This window comes from Plasmodium chabaudi, assembly GCF_900002335.3.
Source record: "Plasmodium chabaudi chabaudi strain AS genome assembly, chromosome: 9".
Taxonomy (NCBI): Eukaryota; Apicomplexa; class Aconoidasida; order Haemosporida; family Plasmodiidae; genus Plasmodium; species Plasmodium chabaudi.
In genome coordinates this window covers 298,122-318,386 of record NC_030109.2, presented here as the reverse complement: position 1 = coordinate 318,386, position 20,265 = coordinate 298,122, and the positions used below count along the sequence as shown (strand labels likewise).

General features: G+C 22.7%; 6 protein-coding genes and 4 non-coding genes across 10 annotated transcripts; 7 read left to right on the top strand and 3 right to left on the bottom strand.

The window, feature by feature from the left end:
- Positions 1-659: 659 nt before the first annotated feature.
- Positions 660-2,696, bottom strand: PCHAS_0906800 (conserved Plasmodium protein, unknown function; the record flags this gene model as incomplete). The annotated part of the gene is made up of 1 exon (XM_735883.2): positions 660-2,696. The coding sequence occupies one exon, from the start codon at positions 2,694-2,696 to the stop codon at positions 660-662; it is 2,037 nt and encodes a 678-aa protein (XP_740976.2).
- A 1,476-nt stretch (positions 2,697-4,172) lies between these two features.
- Positions 4,173-4,681, bottom strand: PCHAS_0906700 (conserved Plasmodium protein, unknown function; the record flags this gene model as incomplete). The annotated part of the gene is made up of 2 exons (XM_016798046.1): positions 4,173-4,388; positions 4,652-4,681. The coding sequence occupies 2 exons, from the start codon at positions 4,679-4,681 to the stop codon at positions 4,173-4,175; spliced, it is 246 nt and encodes an 81-aa protein (XP_016655305.1).
- A 546-nt stretch (positions 4,682-5,227) lies between these two features.
- PCHAS_0906600 (60S ribosomal protein L36, putative) lies at positions 5,228-5,994 on the bottom strand (the record flags this gene model as incomplete). Its single annotated transcript, XM_016798045.1, has 2 exons — positions 5,228-5,526; positions 5,952-5,994. The coding sequence occupies 2 exons, from the start codon at positions 5,992-5,994 to the stop codon at positions 5,228-5,230; spliced, it is 342 nt and encodes a 113-aa protein (XP_016655304.1).
- Positions 5,995-7,365: 1,371 nt separating this feature from the next.
- On the top strand, positions 7,366-7,451 carry PCHAS_0906550. Its single transcript, XR_001678629.1, has one exon. It is a non-coding gene; the product is annotated as a small nucleolar RNA snoR12 (small nucleolar RNA).
- A 1,918-nt stretch (positions 7,452-9,369) lies between these two features.
- PCHAS_0906500 (essential nuclear protein 1, putative) lies at positions 9,370-11,911 on the top strand (the record flags this gene model as incomplete). The annotated part of the gene is made up of 6 exons (XM_016798044.1): positions 9,370-9,852; positions 10,274-10,645; positions 10,940-11,110; positions 11,204-11,309; positions 11,664-11,780; positions 11,871-11,911. 6 exons carry the CDS (start codon positions 9,370-9,372, stop codon positions 11,909-11,911), a joined length of 1,290 nt encoding a protein of 429 aa, XP_016655303.1.
- PCHAS_0906540 lies at positions 10,748-10,827 on the top strand. The gene has a single exon (XR_001678627.1). It is a non-coding gene; the product is annotated as a small nucleolar RNA SNORD127 (small nucleolar RNA).
- Positions 11,429-11,523, top strand: PCHAS_0906530. Its single transcript, XR_001678628.1, has one exon. It is a non-coding gene; the product is annotated as a small nucleolar RNA snoR09 (small nucleolar RNA).
- Positions 11,912-12,190: 279 nt separating the features above from the next.
- PCHAS_0906450 lies at positions 12,191-12,256 on the top strand. The gene has a single exon (XR_001678626.1). It is a non-coding gene; the product is annotated as a small nucleolar RNA snR61/Z1/Z11 (small nucleolar RNA).
- An 833-nt stretch (positions 12,257-13,089) lies between these two features.
- Positions 13,090-14,635, top strand: PCHAS_0906400 (conserved Plasmodium protein, unknown function; the record flags this gene model as incomplete). The annotated part of the gene is made up of 4 exons (XM_016798043.1): positions 13,090-13,194; positions 13,291-13,641; positions 13,768-14,215; positions 14,364-14,635. The coding sequence occupies 4 exons, from the start codon at positions 13,090-13,092 to the stop codon at positions 14,633-14,635; spliced, it is 1,176 nt and encodes a 391-aa protein (XP_016655302.1).
- Positions 14,636-15,788: 1,153 nt separating this feature from the next.
- Positions 15,789-19,206, top strand: PCHAS_0906300 (conserved Plasmodium protein, unknown function; the record flags this gene model as incomplete). The annotated part of the gene is made up of 2 exons (XM_016798042.1): positions 15,789-16,959; positions 17,060-19,206. The coding sequence occupies 2 exons, from the start codon at positions 15,789-15,791 to the stop codon at positions 19,204-19,206; spliced, it is 3,318 nt and encodes a 1,105-aa protein (XP_016655301.1).
- Positions 19,207-20,265: the final 1,059 nt, after the last annotated feature.

Below are 20,265 nucleotides of genomic sequence, written 5' to 3'. Positions count from 1 at the left end.
TTTTTTTTACAAAATTTATGCATTCATCAATGACTGCATGAATATTTAATTGGCTACATAAATATATATTTTTTTTAATTTTATATATTTTTATATTTAAATATTATTATATAAATATAAATTATACTAATTTTATCTATCCAAAAATGACTATTTTATGTATTGCAAATTTATTAACAACGTAGTATTGTCTTTATATATGTGTATCTAATTTATTTTCTTTTTCCATCTAGCTATATTATATGAAACACTTATTTGTATTACTATAATGTAAGCTCTTGTTCATAATGTAAAACAGTTTTCTACATAAATAAGAAGACTTATAAAAATAAAATCAAAGGAACTGAAAACACATTATGAATTATATAATATATGAAAAGGTTTATAACTATCCTCTAGCATTTGTTCGTTCTAAATATATTGAAAAAGATTGTACATTAAAATGGTTGAGATAAATATTCGATGAACGAAGATAATTCGGTTTACAAAAATTCTGTTTAAAATTGTCATATATGATTTAGCTATATAATTTATGCATCGGCATTTGTTAGGCAATTTTTTTGCCACCCTATGATTAGTTAAAGAAAGATTTTCAAATAAAATATGCAAAATAGTTTGTATTGGAAAAATAAATAAAAAAAAAGTTTTCAGTGACATATTTAAATGGTAAATATGTCGACATTTCTTCGACGTATTCTCAATAGATAGTACTCATAGATGCATATAAAAAATTTATATACAACATGGGTTGGTTTAAAATTATACGTCAATAATACAAAACCAACAAAACAACCTATAGATCTTAAACATCTTGAAACAAATGAATAAAAATATATATTAAGACAAGCAAATAATAATGTAATAATAATAAGGAAGTAACCAAATTTTCTTAAAATATAATAAAATGTATTTGACCATATAGAAAAACGATGAACCATATAATGAAAATATTTTATATTATTTATAATATCTTCATCAATTAGATTAGAAATAAATGTTTTAATAATTTGTAAATTATTTTCTGAATGTTTATTTGGATTATTATTATTATCACTATTATCATTACATTCTTTTTTCGTATCATCATCATTGTCATCATCTGTATAGGTAGATGCACTACTTGTAGAATCATATGTATCATTGCTACTTTGATCACTACTGAGTTGGCTATTATTATTTTTGCTTGCTTCTAATTTATCTTTTTCTTTCCCCTTTTTACCTACATTATTAATTTTCATGTTTTTGTTTAACTCACTTGATTCAATACCGTTTTTCGAATCTAAACCTTCACCAGAATCTTCAGTGTTTCGATTTTCTGCAAAAAAACTTTTAACACTTCCATTTTCTTCATTACTGTCAATACTATTATTGCTTGAGCTGGTGCAACTATCATTACTACAACTTTCACTATCACTAACCGAACTATCACAACTATAACTTTTAGTATCACTGTCTATGCTTCCACTTGATATACTATCACAAGTACTTAAATTTCCATTTTTTGTATGTTTTTCATTTGATAATTTAAGATGGCCAATTTGTTTTTGTTTTAAAATACGCATAAAAGAATATTTGTTTCTTTTTTGAGCATAGTCTTTTATACCCTTATAATTTTGTTCCCTTCTTAACTTATAACTTTCTCTAACAATTGATACTAAAATAAAAAGTATTAAACTTAAAACCAATAAAAAGAATGAAATAAATAGTTTGGAAAATATAAATGATAGTAAAAAGAATATAACAAAAAATACTGAATATACGGGTGTTTTCCATGAAGTAAAATTGCATATTATAGAATAAAAAGGTATCCAAATTGTATCTGCATTGAATTTAATAACTTTTAATTCTTCATACAATTTATTTACATTTAATTCGACGTCTAATATTCCTCGTGTTTTACTTATGCATCGATAATTTAATGATGACATTGAATTTAATATATAACTAAAAATATTGTATTTTTTTTTATTTACTAATTTGGCAATTACACGAACATTATATTCATTGGGTTCTTTGGATGTTTTTTTCAAATTATTAATATTATTAAAACCATTTTTTTCGAGTATATTATAAGTTTGTTCATCATTTTTTGGGGGGTTAACTTTTTCATTTCCTTTACTCATATTAGTATTATTTGATATGTCTTTTTTATAAACATGGGTATTTATTATTTTTGCAGTTTTATTTATATATTTTATGGTCATATCATATTCTTTTGATACTTTTAAATATGTTAAATCAATTAATGCACTACCAACATATTCGTCTTCAACGATTTCGTCTGTCTCATCCATATCATATAATTGTATTTCGACTTTACTTTTAATATAATGAATTTCCAAATATAATTTTTCATCCCATGTCTTTAAATTATTATCCAAAATTCGTGACCTATAAACTTCCACATTGTTTAATAATATTTTTAAATAAGGATACATTAACTCATCGTTGTTGTTAGATCGAGAAGAGGATATTTTATTTAAATATTCATGTAAATGTAATTTTAAAATTAAAAATCCTTTTGTTTTTTGAGGATTAAAGGCATCTTTGGGTTTTGTAAATCCTTCCCACCATTTATATTTTCTTAAATATTTGTTACTATCTACATTTACTATATTTTTTCCTTCTTCTAATATCACACCCTGTGAAAACCGTAAAATTTTTTCATTGCCCTTGGTTGTTGTATTGGTTTCCATTTGGCTCGCTATATTTTATATGATTATTTTTTTCCTCTATTTTTCTCCACTATATTTTGGTATTTTACAATTTTTTGTTTTTTTATTTTTATTTTCCAAATACATGTTTTTTTCCGTAGAGGAGACCATTATACGGAAATAACAAAATGTGTGTTAAATAGAAATAGGTTAACACTTAAGAAAATAAAGACAATAAAATTGTTAATCACACAAATATTTACATAACAATTTGAATATTAATAATAAATAATAAAAAAAATGATAAAAATATTATTAACGTTAATAATTTTTTTGACAAAATTACAAAAAAAATATGTACATGCATACACCAACAATATTTTTTATGCACACACAATATAAAATGATTTATAAAAAATAGTAATATTATGTTATTTCATTTTGAATTGTATTTTGTCACTTATTTATTTTGGTGTTTGATTGTTTGTTTATTTATCCTTTGGTATTCCTTTCTCTTTTCATCCATTTCGTATTATTTTGCAACACATATTAAGCTAGCATATGTGTAGTATTTTTTACTATATAAAAAAATGCAAAATGTATAAAAGACGCATACAATTTTTTATTTTGTCAAACTTAGCAGTTATATAATGGTGTGGCAATAAAAAGTGGTATATCAAAAGACAAAAAAATAATAACAAAAAAAAACACATAAAATTCTTATATTATTATATTAATATATGCGCATAAATACGCAACCAAAATGGAAGCCACAAAAAAATTATATCCTATTTACATATACATATTATACGTATGACTGTTAAAAATATTTCGTTGTATGTTTTTTATTTGGCCTTCGTGTAACATTGCCTTTATATCAACAATTGTCTAACGATTGTTATTAACGCCATCAAAATAATGAATAAATAGGGGAATAACTGAGCATAGTAATTAGACATACCATGACAAAGTAATGCAATTTAAATAAATAGTATTTATCAAAATGTAAATCCTTATATTTTAATAATAAAATTGATAACCCCAAAGCATGCTACTTTTAAAAGACATAAATGATAATTTCCTTAAATAAAATCTTTAAAATAAATATATTCCATTTTTCAACATGCACAATTAATATTATTTAAATTTTTTTTATTTCGTTTTTTTTGGGGTGTATGTTGGTTAAAAAAGTTGTACTAAATAAATTGTAACTTTAAAATAAAGTTATTTCCAGTACACACAAAAAACGGTGGAAAAAAAAAACAAAAACAGATTAAAGCATTTTATATTCGTGAAAAATAATGTAAATACTTATATATAGAGGGCCTTTTTACATATATTAATGTATGTAAAAAAAAATGTCCTATTTGTATAATTATTGTATTTTGATTATTACTAAATTTCAGTATAGATAGTGAAGAAAATATGTTCCATTCATACTTTTTAAACAAATATATTAACAAGTGGAAAAGATATAATACCTTTAAAAAAATATAAAATGTATACTTATACTCCTATTCATTCCCTTTTATTGTAATCGATTTTCCTTCTGTATGTCTTATTCTTTTCTTCGTCCAATATGGGTTTGATATTTTCATTGTCTTCAGAAAATCGAACTTTATTTATATTAATATCTCTCTCCCTTTTTTTTGTTTGATAAATATCCCATTCTTGAATCAAATGCCGTTTTAAGTAAAGAAAATAAATTATTCCTAATGCACCAAAGGATATTTTCTAAATGTAATGAAAACAAAAAAGATATATAATATATACTCCCAATTTTAAAATGTAAAATGATGTACTTTAAGAAGAAATATACATTTATTCACATATACATATGCATGTTGTTTTTAAAATATATATTGCTTATAGCTCGATATACAGAGAAGATAAGCTTTTTATTGATTATTGAGGATGATAAAAAATAGGTGAAAGTATAATATAAACTTTAAGAATAATAAGAATGCAATTTCGTTGTAGGCTTTATAAGGCATTACTACACCATTTTCCCAAAGAGCTTTTTTCATTTTTATCACAAAACCTTGAAAAGTTATTTTTTTATAGTTTTTCAAACAACGCTAATAATAATAACATGCTTGTTATGGAAATAATTTATGTAAATATAAAAAAATATACAAATGATGAAATAATTATATATTATTTTATTATTCTATATATAATTTGTTTGATTTTAGTTCGTTTTATTTTTATTATTATTGTCATTACTAGAATTAAATTTACATTTAATATTTTCTTTTAAATTATGTTATTTCTTATATAATTTATATATTTGAAAAAATATGTGTGTGATAATTATAATTAACGTGAAATAGTTTTTAAGTTTATAAAAAGGAAAAAAAATAAAAGTTAAGAAAAATATTATGAATTGTTTTTATAGTACAAAAATGTACATATCAATGTAATAAGATTAACGAATTTAATAATGTTGAAAAAAATTAGTATATATAATAGGATAGATCCATTTTACAGCTAAATTATGATATATATACGATTTAAAAATATGAAAGAAAATAATTCGTAGTAGTAATATATTTTTTCTTCCTTTTCTAATTTTAGTGCTTATCGGTTGCGGCTTTTCTTCTTTGCATCATAACAATTTTTTGAATTTCTTCTCTCTTTGCTTTTCCTCTTTTATGAGTACCTAATTTTTTTTTAGCATATTTCAAGCTTCTTTTAGTTGCAGCTGATGTTCCTACTTTTATCAATTCAATTAATCTTTTTTCATATGGACTAAATCCCGTTATTTCTCTAACAACATCATTTATTAATTCTTTGTTTTTTGGTGGTGCTCTTTTCTTTATACTTTTCTTGACACTCCTTTTAGTAACTATATGTCCGCTATTAAAACCAACTGAATTAAGAAAAAAATAAATATATGCATAATGAATATGTGTATATATAGGGATACTGTCATAAATATGTCTTGAACAATACTCAAACAATAGCAGCAATAGCAGCAATAGCATGCTTGTGGTATTAATTCATATGTATATATATATACATCCATGCAAAATAATTATAAACTATATTTAGCATTATCTTGCTATACAAATGGGATGCTGTATATATGGCAATGTCACCATTTACTATGTACATAAATATGTATAGGTTTATATACCAAACAAGCAGTATGTAAATGCATATATATTTATGTATATAAGGGAAAATTACATTGTCACATAAAATATGTATATGTATAAAATACAACTGTTTTCCCTTTTTAAGCATAATATCCCAAAATAATAATCTTAAATTTTTTATGTAAGTAAAACTAACCTGCTATTCCAGTTGAAGGTTTTATTGTTGATTTTCTTCCCATTTTAATAAAGATCAAAAAAAACAGTTAAGAATTTTACTTTTAAATTCAATAATTTTACAATTGACTCTCTCACAAAGAGTATATATTAAATATTATTATTTATACATATAAATATGTATATTTGTAAATTTGTTAAATTATAATTTTTTATAATATTATCAAAATTTTTTATTTATAATTTTTTATTTTTTTTTAAACGGCAATAGTAAAAAAAATACATATACAAATGAGTATATTATATTTAGCCCTTTTTTCCCCTCTTATAAAATAAAATAATCTTATTATATATTTTACATAATAATGGCAAAATGCAGTGGGGAAAAATTGAAGTTTTACGACCTTAGGGATTTCTAATAATAAGGAATATGCATAATATATGCATAATATATGCATAATATATTATGGGCTTATTTATATACATACATTTTTAGTATATGCTTTTATCTTAACTTTTTGTTAGCGCTACCTACACTTTTGCGTTCCTCAAAAATAATAAATTTTAACTCGCTATGAAGAATACCATAATAAACTATATATTATATATATAACATAATTAACTACAAGCGAATATATTATTATTTTTTATTATGTTGCATATTAGTGCTATCAGTGGTTATTTAATATGTATGCCCCTTTTTTACTTAATGGCTATAACATTATTTATTATTTATATAAGTTTTTTTTTGTAAAATAATATTTGTAATTTTAATAATTAAATATTTATAATATAATTTTTTTATACATAATTATATATTATTTTTTTTTATTTTTTATAAAATATTTAAATGAAAAATTATTAAATAAATTTTGTGAATAATAAAAAAATTTATAATGTAGAAAGCAATTTCCATATTTCAAATATATCTATATTGGGGTTTTTCCCTAAATTTGTTTTTGCTATGTTTAACAAATTTTAAAATTAATACTGCCTTATGATATAAAAGAACAAAATGTAAATATGTATGTATATTAACATATGCATAGCTGCTTAAGTATAAAATTGTATGTATTGTAGCTCTATATTTTAAAAGTATATGAAATTTATTGATATCATTAAAATATGTTATATGAATTTGAAAAAATACTCAATTAGTTGTACAATGTAAACTTATAAATTTATAGTTGTATTATAAGTTATATATGTTGTGTAACATTGCTTATGCATTATTCGTATATAAAAAACGTACATATAACTAATTTTATATCGAATATTTGGTGAATTATTCTTTAAGTACTCCTATAATATAGCATTCAATTTCATAAATGTCAACTCACACACATCACTATTATGTATCCTTAACTTTTTTAAACGAAATATAAAAAAAAATTAAATGCCTTTTTAATTTTTTTTTAATTTATTATTAATTTTATTTTCTATGATGAACCTTAAAATTATTGACAAGCATATGTCTGATATAAAAATATAGCTGACGATACTTTATATATAATCTGAGAAAATAATATTAATAAAAAATAAGTAACTCTATATTTAAACAAAAATACAAATCATAAAAATTTAAACACCCGTGTGTGATATAACTGAATATCTATTTATATAGCATTTATGCTAATCTAATAAAAGGTCTTAATTTGTTATATTTCAATTTGGTGGTTTTCTTTAAGAAAGGGAAAACCATATAGCGACTAAAACGATGATAAGCTTTTCTTTTTTATATAATTAATAACATAAAATTGGGAATAACCAAACTGTTATTCAATTTATGGTGGTTATAATCTTTTTGGTGGTAGCATGTGTGAAAGCATTTTTCAGAACAAATGAAAACCATATTATTTGCACAAAGTAGCAATTATTAATTTCATTCTTTCGACTTTTTTAAATACATAAAAAACATTTTACTTATTTATATGCCAATTTTAATAATAAGAAAGAAAACAAAAAATTGTAGCAATTTCCGTTTGATATCCTTGTACAATTTTTCTTATATGGATAATTATTTCCCATTTGTTTTTTACTTATAAACATAAGTAAATACGTCTATATATTTTTCCAAATTTATGCATTAAATTGCAAAGATAAATATTTTATTAAAAATGGCAATTATAATTTATATATATAGGAAGCCAAATAGGGAAAATAAATTGTGGAAAAATAGCTTAAGGAATAAATATTATTAACAGTCATATTTATAAGAATACACCAAGGTTTAATCACAAATATTTCATAACCACCTATTTTTTTATTACACAGTTATTTTTAACCTTTATGGAATTAATAGATTTTGTCAAATAAATGGTTTAATTTTATTTACAAATAATTGTATGCGTCGATCAGTTATACAACTACGACACTCTTGTTTTATGGACTAGCCAAAATGGAAATAAAAAAAAAAAAAAAAAAAAAAAAAAATACATAATTATATGTGAATATAATTAGCTAGCGAATTAGTGTATGCTACTTAAAATGGAATTAACAAAAAACCATAAAAAATAACCAGAGTATTTCTTAAATAATTTAAGTATGCTTAAAATAAATGTTATATTTTTCAAAACAAATAATCCATTTTCAAAATAAATAATATATTTTTCAAAATAAATAAATATATTTTTTTAATAATTGTTTCTACAAAATTAATGTTTTTATAATTATTTTTTTAATGTAACATCATTATGTTTATAAGGTTGATATAATCCTTTTAAATATGTCGCACATTATAGTAGGCATTTATTTTTTCCATACTTTATGCAATAATATATTATTTATATTATAATTTTTTTGTGGTATACCCTCTATAAATATATACTTAAAAAAAACATTTTTATTATATAATATAAGCGTTTACTTATAGTTAAATTAATTTTTTTATATATGTAGTTGTAAATTTAAATGCAAATTTTATGTAGGCCCTAATAATATGCTGTTTTTTAAATTGATTTATTTGAAAAAGGGAAAAGATAATAACTATTATTGCGCATTGCAATATTTTATTTAAAAAAAATATATATTTATGTAATTTTTTTTGTATTTACCTTGTGATAATTATATTTCCCTTTATGTATATAAATAATAATTTTTTAAGAATAATAAGAATATATAAAATTTATGTAAAAAAAAATCTATATTTATTTTGTATGTTGTTGGAATAGGGGAAAATATATTTATTTGTTTATGTATAGTACATAATATATAGTTTAAGTTTATTTAATTTTTCTGTGAAAACATTAAAACATAAATTATGTTTTTTCGTTATATATGATCCAATATATGTAAATAATATTTTCGAGCTGCCGCAAACAATTATAGCAATAGCAGCTTTTAATTTTGTTAATAATTTCAAAACATATCCCGCAATTTTACTACTATTTATATTTTATTTATTTTATGTATTAATATATTTAAAAAAATAATAAGTAAAAATGGCGAAGATTAAAGTAAGAAAAAAACAAAAGCATGCTGGGACATTTGAAGAAAATTTAAAAAATGTTGTAGTCTCAAAAAATGGGATATTAAAAAAACACAAAAAAAAGAAAAATAAATTAACAGAAAAACATAAAAAAAAAAATACATTAAATAAAATAATTAAACTAGCAAATATAACAAATGAAAACGATTATTCAGATTATGATGATGATGATCTAATCGATTTCAACAATTCTCAAGAAGATAAATTTTTAGAATTTAATGACGACATAGAAGATGAAGTTATAGATGATACAAATTTTTATGATGACAATGAAATAAGTTCAAATCGAAATTATATGACTAATGCATATGAAGAACCAAATGATATATTAGAAGATCTAAATATAAAAATCAATAAAAATGGTTATAAAGGTCAAGGACAATTTGGAGATGCTTCAAATAATAAAATAACTGACTTTGATAAGGTCCCTGAACAGGTAATAACATAAATTGAATAAATAAGTTGTAAAATATATTTCCTCTTCGAGCAATTTTATTTTCAACATATATTATTTTGTGTGCATACGGGGATGCAACATTTTCCTATATGTACAACATTGTTTCGCTTATTTATTATTGTTTCTTTTGTTTAGCATCACTATTTGTTTGCATGCTTAAAAGCTGCATAAATAAATAGCGGGTTAAATAAAATACATCAAAATAAATAAAAATAAAATTGCTTAAAATAACATTGAGGCAAAAATCAGGGCTTAAAATGTTTTAAATTTGTAAACAATTTAGGCAGTACAAATTTGTGCACAATGGCAATAAAAGAGAAACACACATAAGTGCCTTTTGGCATATATTATTTTATATGATGAAAAATAAATTATGTTACATTAATTTTTTTTATTGTAGAAAACGAAGATAGATTCAATGGTTGAAAAATGTTATAGGGTTGTAGGAGAAAATTTATCAATTTACAAAAAAGGGCGATTACATCAAGCCCTTACAATATTAGTAAAATCACCAAAATGGTATGAATTACTTTTATTAACATCTCCCAAAAAATGGACAACCCAAGCAGTTTTTGAAGTAACCAAATTATTTTCATCGGGTTTAAAAGAAAAAGATGTATGCATATATTATAAGCATATTTTACTACCCATCATATTAGAAAATATTGAACTAAACAAAAAGCTTGATGGCTTTTTATATAAAACACTAATAAAATCTTTATATAAATCAAAAGCATGGTTTAAAGGCCTTTTATACCCTGTTTTGTTACAAGTAAGAAAAATAGCTCAATCAAACTGCTTGTGCGTATATTAAAAGAGATGTATTGTCGCCTCTACATTTTGTTTATGAATAAAATAGCATCGCGGGAAAAATTTTATATGATGATTAGTCTTGTCTGAATAATAAAAAAAATGAAGACAATTGTACTGCCCCAAACTGATTAAAATTATCAATTACCGCAAATATTAGCTACATATGTAGAGATAAATTTTGTGAATATATGATCTGATCGGATTTTGTCTATATACTATAACTTTGCCATATTTTTGTTATTTTCATTTATAGGATTCCACCAAGAAACAAATTGTAATATTTGGAAGTGTCATTCAAAAAATGAGTATATCAATAAATATTGTGACTTGCTGTCTTAACGATATTTTTAAGTTTCCATGGAATTCTCATATTTCACATATTTTAACGATTTTTTTTAATAAAAAATATGCATTTTCCAAAGAAGTAAGAAAAAAAAGATGTAATAAAATATAAGAAAATACATTTCTACCTTTAAGCTATCTCAAAATTTTGTGCGTATCTCTTATTTTTTTATAGTTTATTGAAAAATCGGTTGATTATTTTTTAACGTTTGAAAATTACCCTAGCACATTAACAATAAATTGGCACAAGTCGCTGCTAACCCTAGTCCAGAATTATAGAGGTACGATATATTTATAGAAAACGGTTTGATGCGTTGTTGCACGATAAGAACTAGAAAGAAGCCATAAAGTGTGTGCACATGCACATGTGCATGCAAAATGGCTGTAGATGTTTATTTATTTTAAATGATGAGAATGTACGCTTGGCATCTGAAAAATAGCAAATTTTGAAGATAACCTTTTTAACCAGTTATCCCTATCTGATATAAAATAAATAACATTCTACAATAAATTTACAAGAAGTTTTTTTGTAAATTTCAATCGGCATGCCAATTGCTATTATCACCGGGCATATTATGTCATTTCATCTGTTTTGTCACATTTACATTATATATACCATTTTTTGTTTTCAACAGGTTTAATAAATGATGATCAAGTAGCTAAATTGAAAATATTGTTAAAAAAGAAAAACCACCACCAAATAACAAGCGAAATATTAAAGCATATATATTCACCCGCATTCTTCATTAACCGTAATAAATTCATATACCCATGCTTTTGAATAAATAAACAACATTGCATAATGAAAAATTGCCACTAATTATGATCTTTTTTCTTTACAGAAATTAGCAACTTAAATATGGAGACTGGAATAAATGCGTAGGCATATTATAATAGGGGATTCAAACGATACTAAAAAAAGGAAGACTTCCTAAAATGAATTCAAGTTATTATTTTTTTGTTTTAAATAATATAAGCCCATAAGGCTGATGCAAAAATATAGATATATTGTATTTTCTTCAGTTTTATATGAAGGTAAAATATTTTGAAAATTATTATGAATCTTTAATTTTATAATAAATTTATTATAATAAAATATTGTTAATATTTAAAAATTATGAGAATTGGATTGTATATACCTCCTACATATATAATGAAAATATTAAAATGATGAAACAAAATCAGTTCTGCTTCTGACGTTAATGAAGACAAATTGGATAACTGACTTAATATTTTTAATTATATATTTACAATATGTATATATATAAAATATGTAGGAGGTTTAGCTACATATATTGTATCCCTATCTAAGCAAATCCAAAAGTTCATACTATTTTTTTGATAAATAAATATATAATTATAAAATATGCTCTTTCTTTTACTTTTTAGGAGAAAACACATTTTTAATATAATTAAAATTTGTAAAATATTATTTTTTTATATTTATTTCAAGAAAAAGAAGACCGGTGTTGGTGTTCAATAATTTTTTAAATAATAATGAATTATTTAAAAATAAATATTTTTTTTTGATATATATTTTTATTATTATTTTATGTATATTTATATATTTTTACTATACTTTTTTTAAAATGTTTTTGTTATCAACTTTAACTGTCTGATTTAATATAAAAAATCGAAAAATAAAATATTTATCATTATGAAAATAAGGTGCAATATATGCCTTTGAAAAATTAAGCTGAAATATATGGATAGCCATATGGGACGCTTGGCATTATCTATATAGAGAGAATACTAATTTTTAGTAATCTACATTTTAGGATTTAAAAAAAATAATATATTTAAGGCTCATAATATATTTGGTGTTATGTGTGCACGCATGTGTATATATCGGTTAATATTTGTATTTTCATTTTTTCTCACATATTCTTTGGGAAAGACTAAGCAATATTTTTATAAAAAGTTATTATATTAATATTAAATTATTTTGTAAATATTATAAGAACAATGATATATATTTTTTATTTTTAAATAAAAATTAAATTGAAAAATATAGTGAAAAAAGTTGAAAATAAAAGACAGTATATAAAAGGTAGAGAAAAAATGTTAGACCCCGATAAATTCATTGGTACTGAAGCACGTAATTTATACAATGTTATCGAAATTTTTGAAAAAAAAATAAAAAATTTATCTCTTGTAAATGAAGAGGTAAGCATAAATTAGGCACAAATATGAGTATGCACACAGAATTTTACCTATTGAAAGAGCCAACAAAATTAACAAAATTTTTTGATGATATTTTAGGTTTTGGAAAAAGTAAATGAAGTCGATTTGAGCGAAACACCTGAAGAATTTTTGCAATACTTTAAAAATATCATACAACTAAATAAATTATATGAGCATAGTGATTTATCAAAAAATGATGAGGACCTTGACAATGAAAATGATAAAGCAAACGACATCAACAGTAGTGACTATGAAGATATTTCTAATTATAAAGAAAATAAAGAATTGATTGAAAAAATAAAAAAATATTCATCTACCTTATGTAAAATATTTAAAGAAAATAATAATTTAGTAAAAGCTTTGAAACCATTAAATGATGCAGAGAATCATGATTTTTTCAAATTTCTTCATATTATCAAAGATTTAAAGGTGAGGCAAATTAAGGGGGACCAACGAAAGTAGAGAAGCAATGCTCTTAGGAAAAATAAAATAAAAAACATGTACATACATGCATAGGTAGGCAGATATATGACTTCGGTTCTCACACTTTTGTAGGGCACATTTTTGCTGAAGTTCCAAACAACTGCTAAAGAAAAATATGATCGATTAAAAGTTTTGGAGGAGTTAAAAAATGAAGAAGACAATATGAGAGAGGAAGAAAAACGATTAAACCATGAATTAGAAACAATTCGAAACCAAAGTTATAATGATGTAAAAAAGTTAGAATCCATTTTAATAAATAAAGAGGATGAAATAAAAAAATTAAAAGAAATATCTGAAGACAAAATAAAAGAACTATTAAACAGTTTACCTATAAATAGTATACCAGAAGAATTAGAAACAATTAATACGATATTTGAAAAAACAAAAAATTTATATGAAAATCAAATTAAAACATATCAAGATTTAGAAGTTAGCTTAGTTAAAAAAAATAATCTATTAGAATTGGATATACAAAATTATATTGATTCATTAGACTCTGAGATTCGGGAAATAGATACAGGTATTCTACATGATATAATCATCAAAATTATATTTCAACTTTTTGTTGTGTTATATATACAATTTATAATTTGATAAACTGGCTTTATTAAGCCTTGTCAATGCTATGTATTCATGTATGCATGTCTTGAATTGGTTTATTTCGTTAGAAATTGCATACTATCAGACTGAGTTACAAAAGAATAAAGTTCAGGAAGACGATTTAGATGGCATTATAAAAAGGAAAGAATTGGAAGAAGGTGAAAGGAAGTATTTAAAAGATTTAGCAGACAAAAGAAATACAATAATTCAAAAAAAAGAAGATAAACATAATTATGCAGCAATTATTATTCAGTCATATATCAGAGCTGTAAAGGAAAGAAATCTATTTGGGAAACATGAAAAAAAAAAAAAAAAAAAAATTAAAAAAAAAAAAAAGTGAAATATCAGTTATAAATAAATATAAGAAGATCATAATTATATTAACCAATTTTGTATCTTTTTCTCATTAAGTTTTTAAAAATTATGAAATTATTTCCAAAAAAAAGTGTGTGTGTAAAAAGGGTACTACTTACTATATGCCACATATATAGTACAAAATATACATATTTATTTTGCTATTATTTTTTGTGTGTTTAAAAAGAGGTTACTAAAAAAGGATGGTAAATAATGAAACAGTTAACAATTTGCTTCATATTTTATTAACATAAAATTATGTAGAAGACTTTCTATATATTGAAAATACAGCTAGGCTCTATGGAGCTAAAAAATAAAAACGCCGTCTATATACACAGTTTGTAAATATGTCTATTCCCTTTTTTTATCGAAATTTAGTATATTTAAAAATTCACAAAAATTTGAATGATAAATTTATTTTTTATTTTAAATATTCTTTTTCCATGTTATAGTTATTGCATAAAATATGTAGATATAGCTTAATTACGTAATGTACTTTTGTATTTATGAATAAAAAAAAAAAAAAAAAAAACGACTATACTGTTATTCTCACAATTAGTATTACCATTGTTGGTAACAGTGCGCATATTTTATGGAACGTTGAAAAACTAATGACTTGTCTAAAAGTTGTGAAAAAAAATTAAGTCCAAATAAATCGCAAAGCGAATAGAAAAAATAAGAAAATTACTAAAAGTAAAAATTTGCGGAAAAAAAAAAATAATAGAATGACGACGAAATGAAGTCGCTTTTTTTTTCATTTTTTTGTAACGATAATTCATAATGAATTTTTTTTAATTTGTATTTTGTTTCGTTATATATGCAGATATATATGCAGATATATAGAAATGGCTTGGCACATTTTGTTATACATAATTTGACTTTATATCATTGTATTTTGTAATTATTCCGACTATATTTATTATCATATTATTTTTTTAACATAAATAGTTTACTAAACAGTAACTCAATTGAGTTGCCAGGCATGCCATATAGAAAGTTCTAGATTGTGTGCACGTTTTTGATATTCGACAGGTTTTAAAAAGGGAAAGATATACAACACAAGCTGATATTTAAAAGTAGAAGACAAAGGAATTGTATGCATGTATGTATATATATGCCAATATTCGTAATGCTACAAAATGAACGACATAGATATTGAAGAATATAACAAAAACATAATCCAGGAACTCAATGAAGCGGAAGAAGAAGGTGAACTATCGTTGTCTATGTTTTTGCATGACTTAATAGAGATAGATATAGAATCCAATTTTACTTATAATTATAAAGTAATAGATAGAATAATAAATATATGTATAAAATCTTTGAATAATCATTTAATAATACTATCTGATGAATGTATGTATTTTGTTCGATATTGTATAAACAAATGTATTAACATTAAAGAAGAAATCGATGAACAGTTTTTCAAAAATTTAAATATTATTTTAAATGTATTTTTAAATGAAAAATACTTTTTAAAGGATACATTTTTGTTATTTGAAAGGACTTTCTTTTTTTTTATTTTGGATTTAAATAATAATATAAATATAATGGATATATGGAAAAATTATGACAAAGAGCTAGCTAATTTTTACACATCATTGTTACATATATTATCTTACCATTTATCATTAATGAATCAAAGTATTAACAATTTGAAAAATCAAAATTTAAGTTCGAGTTCTATACAAATAGGATGCTCAAGAATAAAAGTAATCGAAATCGGATTTGATGTTTTACTTTTCATTTTTAAGTCTATAGATCAGATAAATTTAGTTGAACAGATTGGAAAAGAAACTTCTTTGAATTTATCAAATACAATTATAATACCAGATCATATTGAAAATATTATAAATCAGTTTGAATTCATTCCAGATATAGAAATTAAAAAAAAAATATTATCATTGTTTAAGATTATGCAAAAACGAATTTTAGATAACACAAATATATCTCTTCAAGACAATATAAACAATTTAATAAATAAAAAAATAACTTACTATTTAACATTGACAAAAGAAAAAAATATAAATATAGATACTCTAAAAGAATCATCATATATTTATGTTAGTAATAATAATCTTCTTCTTTCCACTTTTAATACAATATCTGATATAGAGACTGATCAAAATGATAAGACAATTTTATCAGCAAAAGGGTATAAAGGAAATTTATTATTAAATTTTTTTTATGTCTATTTTTATAATACACAAAATCAGTTACTTATAGTACTATCATATGATAGGATAAAAATAAAAACAGATCAGAATTCGAAGACCATCATTTTTCAGTTTAAGAAAGCGGATGCTCTAGGTAAGAACATGCTTCTTGCAGGTTCCCACTTTAAATCGTTTTAACTTTTTTCAAAACGTCTTTTAATTTTATATTTTTATTTCTCCTTACTTTTAAACAGGCGTAATTTCAAACAGGATACGAAAACAGTTTGAGGATAGGCTACTCGAAAATGTAGAAATTTCCATAAAATTTAATACAGAATCTGTTAAAGATAAAATTTATGACATCATAAACGATTTATCTGCTATTGAAAATGTTGTATATGACGATAAGAAGAGTGATAGACATCCATCAGAAGATGTAAATGCAGAAAAAACTATTGCAGACAAAATGAATGACGAAAACAATAACATTCTTGGAGAACCACAAAACCAAATATTAGCAGATGACATATATTTTAATTGTATAGAAAAACTTGAACGAAGAAAGGTAAGTTTTGCAACAACAAAAGAAATATGCTTATTAAAAGGTAACATGTCTATGGGTAAAAAAACTATGCCATTAAATATGTCGATAAATTATATGGATTGTAAAAACGAAGAAAATATTAGAGACAGCGATGCAAGTAGTAGTAGTAGCCAAAGTTGTGATCATTATAGTGATGGATATGTTGAAGAGGATGGAAAAGAGAATATACAAAAAGAATCAGAAGAAAATATCGATGAAACTAATATTAGTGATCATATAGAACAACCAAATATCTTCGAAAACAATGAAGAAACGGATACAGAAATGCTCAAGGTTAGTTTTGCAACAACCAAAGATTTTGCTACAAGACAAGGAGAAAATGAAAATCATGAAGAAATATGTATATATGAACATAACAGAGAAAATTTAGATAATTATAATAGTGAATATAATTTAAGGGATAGTAAGGAACAAGTTCAAAATGAATGTAAAGTAGAAAATGATAATTATATTAAAAGCCCTAATCAAATAAAAGATGGTTCTATAGAAAAGTTACTGCTCAAAAATGATTCAAACGAGGAAGTACATAACAATAATAATAATGATGGTTTTAATTTGTTTAGTGCAAATAATGTAAAAAAGTGTGATAGCATTATTTATGATACAAATTGTGAAAAAATAAACCTTGCCGATAAAGAAGGAAATGATATATATGAAAATATAGAAAGGTGCGAAAACTTTAAAGAAGAAATAACTGAATGTGAAAATAAAATAGGGTTAAATAAAAACAAAAGAAAAAATAATTTTAATAACACACAATGTAATCCAATAAAATCACCTGCTGAAATAATAAAGACATTATTAAATTATGATGAAAAACAAGAAAAGCTTACTGAGTGTATACAAAGCTTAAGAAAGTATAAGAGACGAAATAGAGGATACCCACAAAATATAAAAACGAAAGATGAAGTATTAGATGAAGAAATCAAATCGGATCGTAAAGAAAATGAAAAGAGTAATGTAATAAATTTACAAGAATTGTGTAAAAATGGTGAATTCACAAGTACTAATGAAAATAAAAAAATATATTTAAATACGAACATTTCAGAGACAAAGGATTGTTCAGAAATTGTAAACATAATAGGAAAGGATGAACCGAGTAATGAAACACTTTCAAATAATGATGGTGAGGATATAAATAAAAATCGATTAAGCCCAAATCATTACATAGATAAACCTTGTTCAAGCAGTAAAAGCAAAAAGAGGATAACTACCAATACATCTTATGATATAAAAAGTAATAGTTTTTTAAAAAATAATATAGATTCGCCATATCCAATAAAAAAAGTAAAATATAATTATTATGATCCTGAATTTTTAGATATATTAAAAAAGGGAGATAACTTGGAAAATTTATCAGCTAAGTATTTAATAAAAGCTTATACATTAATGCAGTATAATAAAAGATATATACATATACAAATAATAGATTATTTTAGATACATAAGACAAAAAATATTATTATCTTATGAAAATATAAATTTAAAATATAAAAATTTATTAAAAGAAATCCAATCCGAATATGATATACGATTTCAATCAATTATATCTAAGCACTCTAAACAGTTGTCAGAGCATAATAAAAAAAAAACTATTAACGTTACCAATATGCCAAATCCTATTGATGCAAATATAATTAAAGAAAAACTCAAGGGGTTGTATGATACGTTTAATGTAGTTCAAAGAACTATAAAGGACAAAGTCTTAAATTCAAAAATTTTATTGAAATATAAGCAGAGCGATATATACACACCTTCTTTTTCATTGGGTACTATTGTATCGAAATGTTCCTCATGAGCAAATCATTAGCCATGTATATGTGGCTATTTTTTTTCATAATGGAAAATATAAATTATAGTGTTGTTTCTCTATTGTTGTACTGGTATGCCATTATTGTTTTGCTTTGTTTTTCTTTTGATCTAAAATTATTTTTATTATAATTGTGTGCATATTAGCATAGACTTACATATCTATGCGCATGATAGAATAGCTTCTTAAGCATTCTACATTTATGGGATGTGTCTAAAGTATATATTTTTTGTTTCATTTCAAAAAAAAACAATATAGAACTTGATCAAGTATTTAATAAAACGAAAAATAAGTGCAAATGTATCACCCGATTGGCATTTAATAATTTTTTAATTTATTTATCTTATGTAATATACATATGGAAATAAAAAAATATTTGTGAATAGTAAATACATTCTTTTTGTGTACTGACTCCTAATTTGTGCGCATATTTATGGATATCCTAATATAGGCTTGTATCCACAGCCATGTAACAATGCATACGAAATTTGAAATTAGTTATTCAAGAATATGATATATATAAATAATTTGTATTCCTTTAGCATAAATATGTATGAAAAATTGAAAATTAAAATATGTATAATATATATATATTTTTTTTTTTGGGGGAGTAGAACAAAAGTTGGCCCCTTTATTCTCTATTATAGTTCTACAGTATTACGCTTTTTTTTTTTTTTTTTTTTTTTTTTTTTTGGCTAGCTAAAAAATAAAAAAATCCTCTTGTTCATAAAATAAATATATTAAGATAAAAAAAATAATTAATAATGTATTTTATTTATATTTTTATTTTTAATTATTTTGATGCTTAAAAATAATATATATACATTCTATAAATATAAAAATGGATATAATATATTAATATTTATGCATTTTTTAACTGTTTTTATTTATTTCAAAAGAAATAATTGTATTATCTTATTAACTTGTTTGCTATTTTTCTTACATTAATTCAATTTTTTTATAAATAAATAAAAACAACATGATAAATACATTAATTTGCATCCCTTTTAAATGTTAAAAACATTTGAGGAGATATAAAAGCATAAG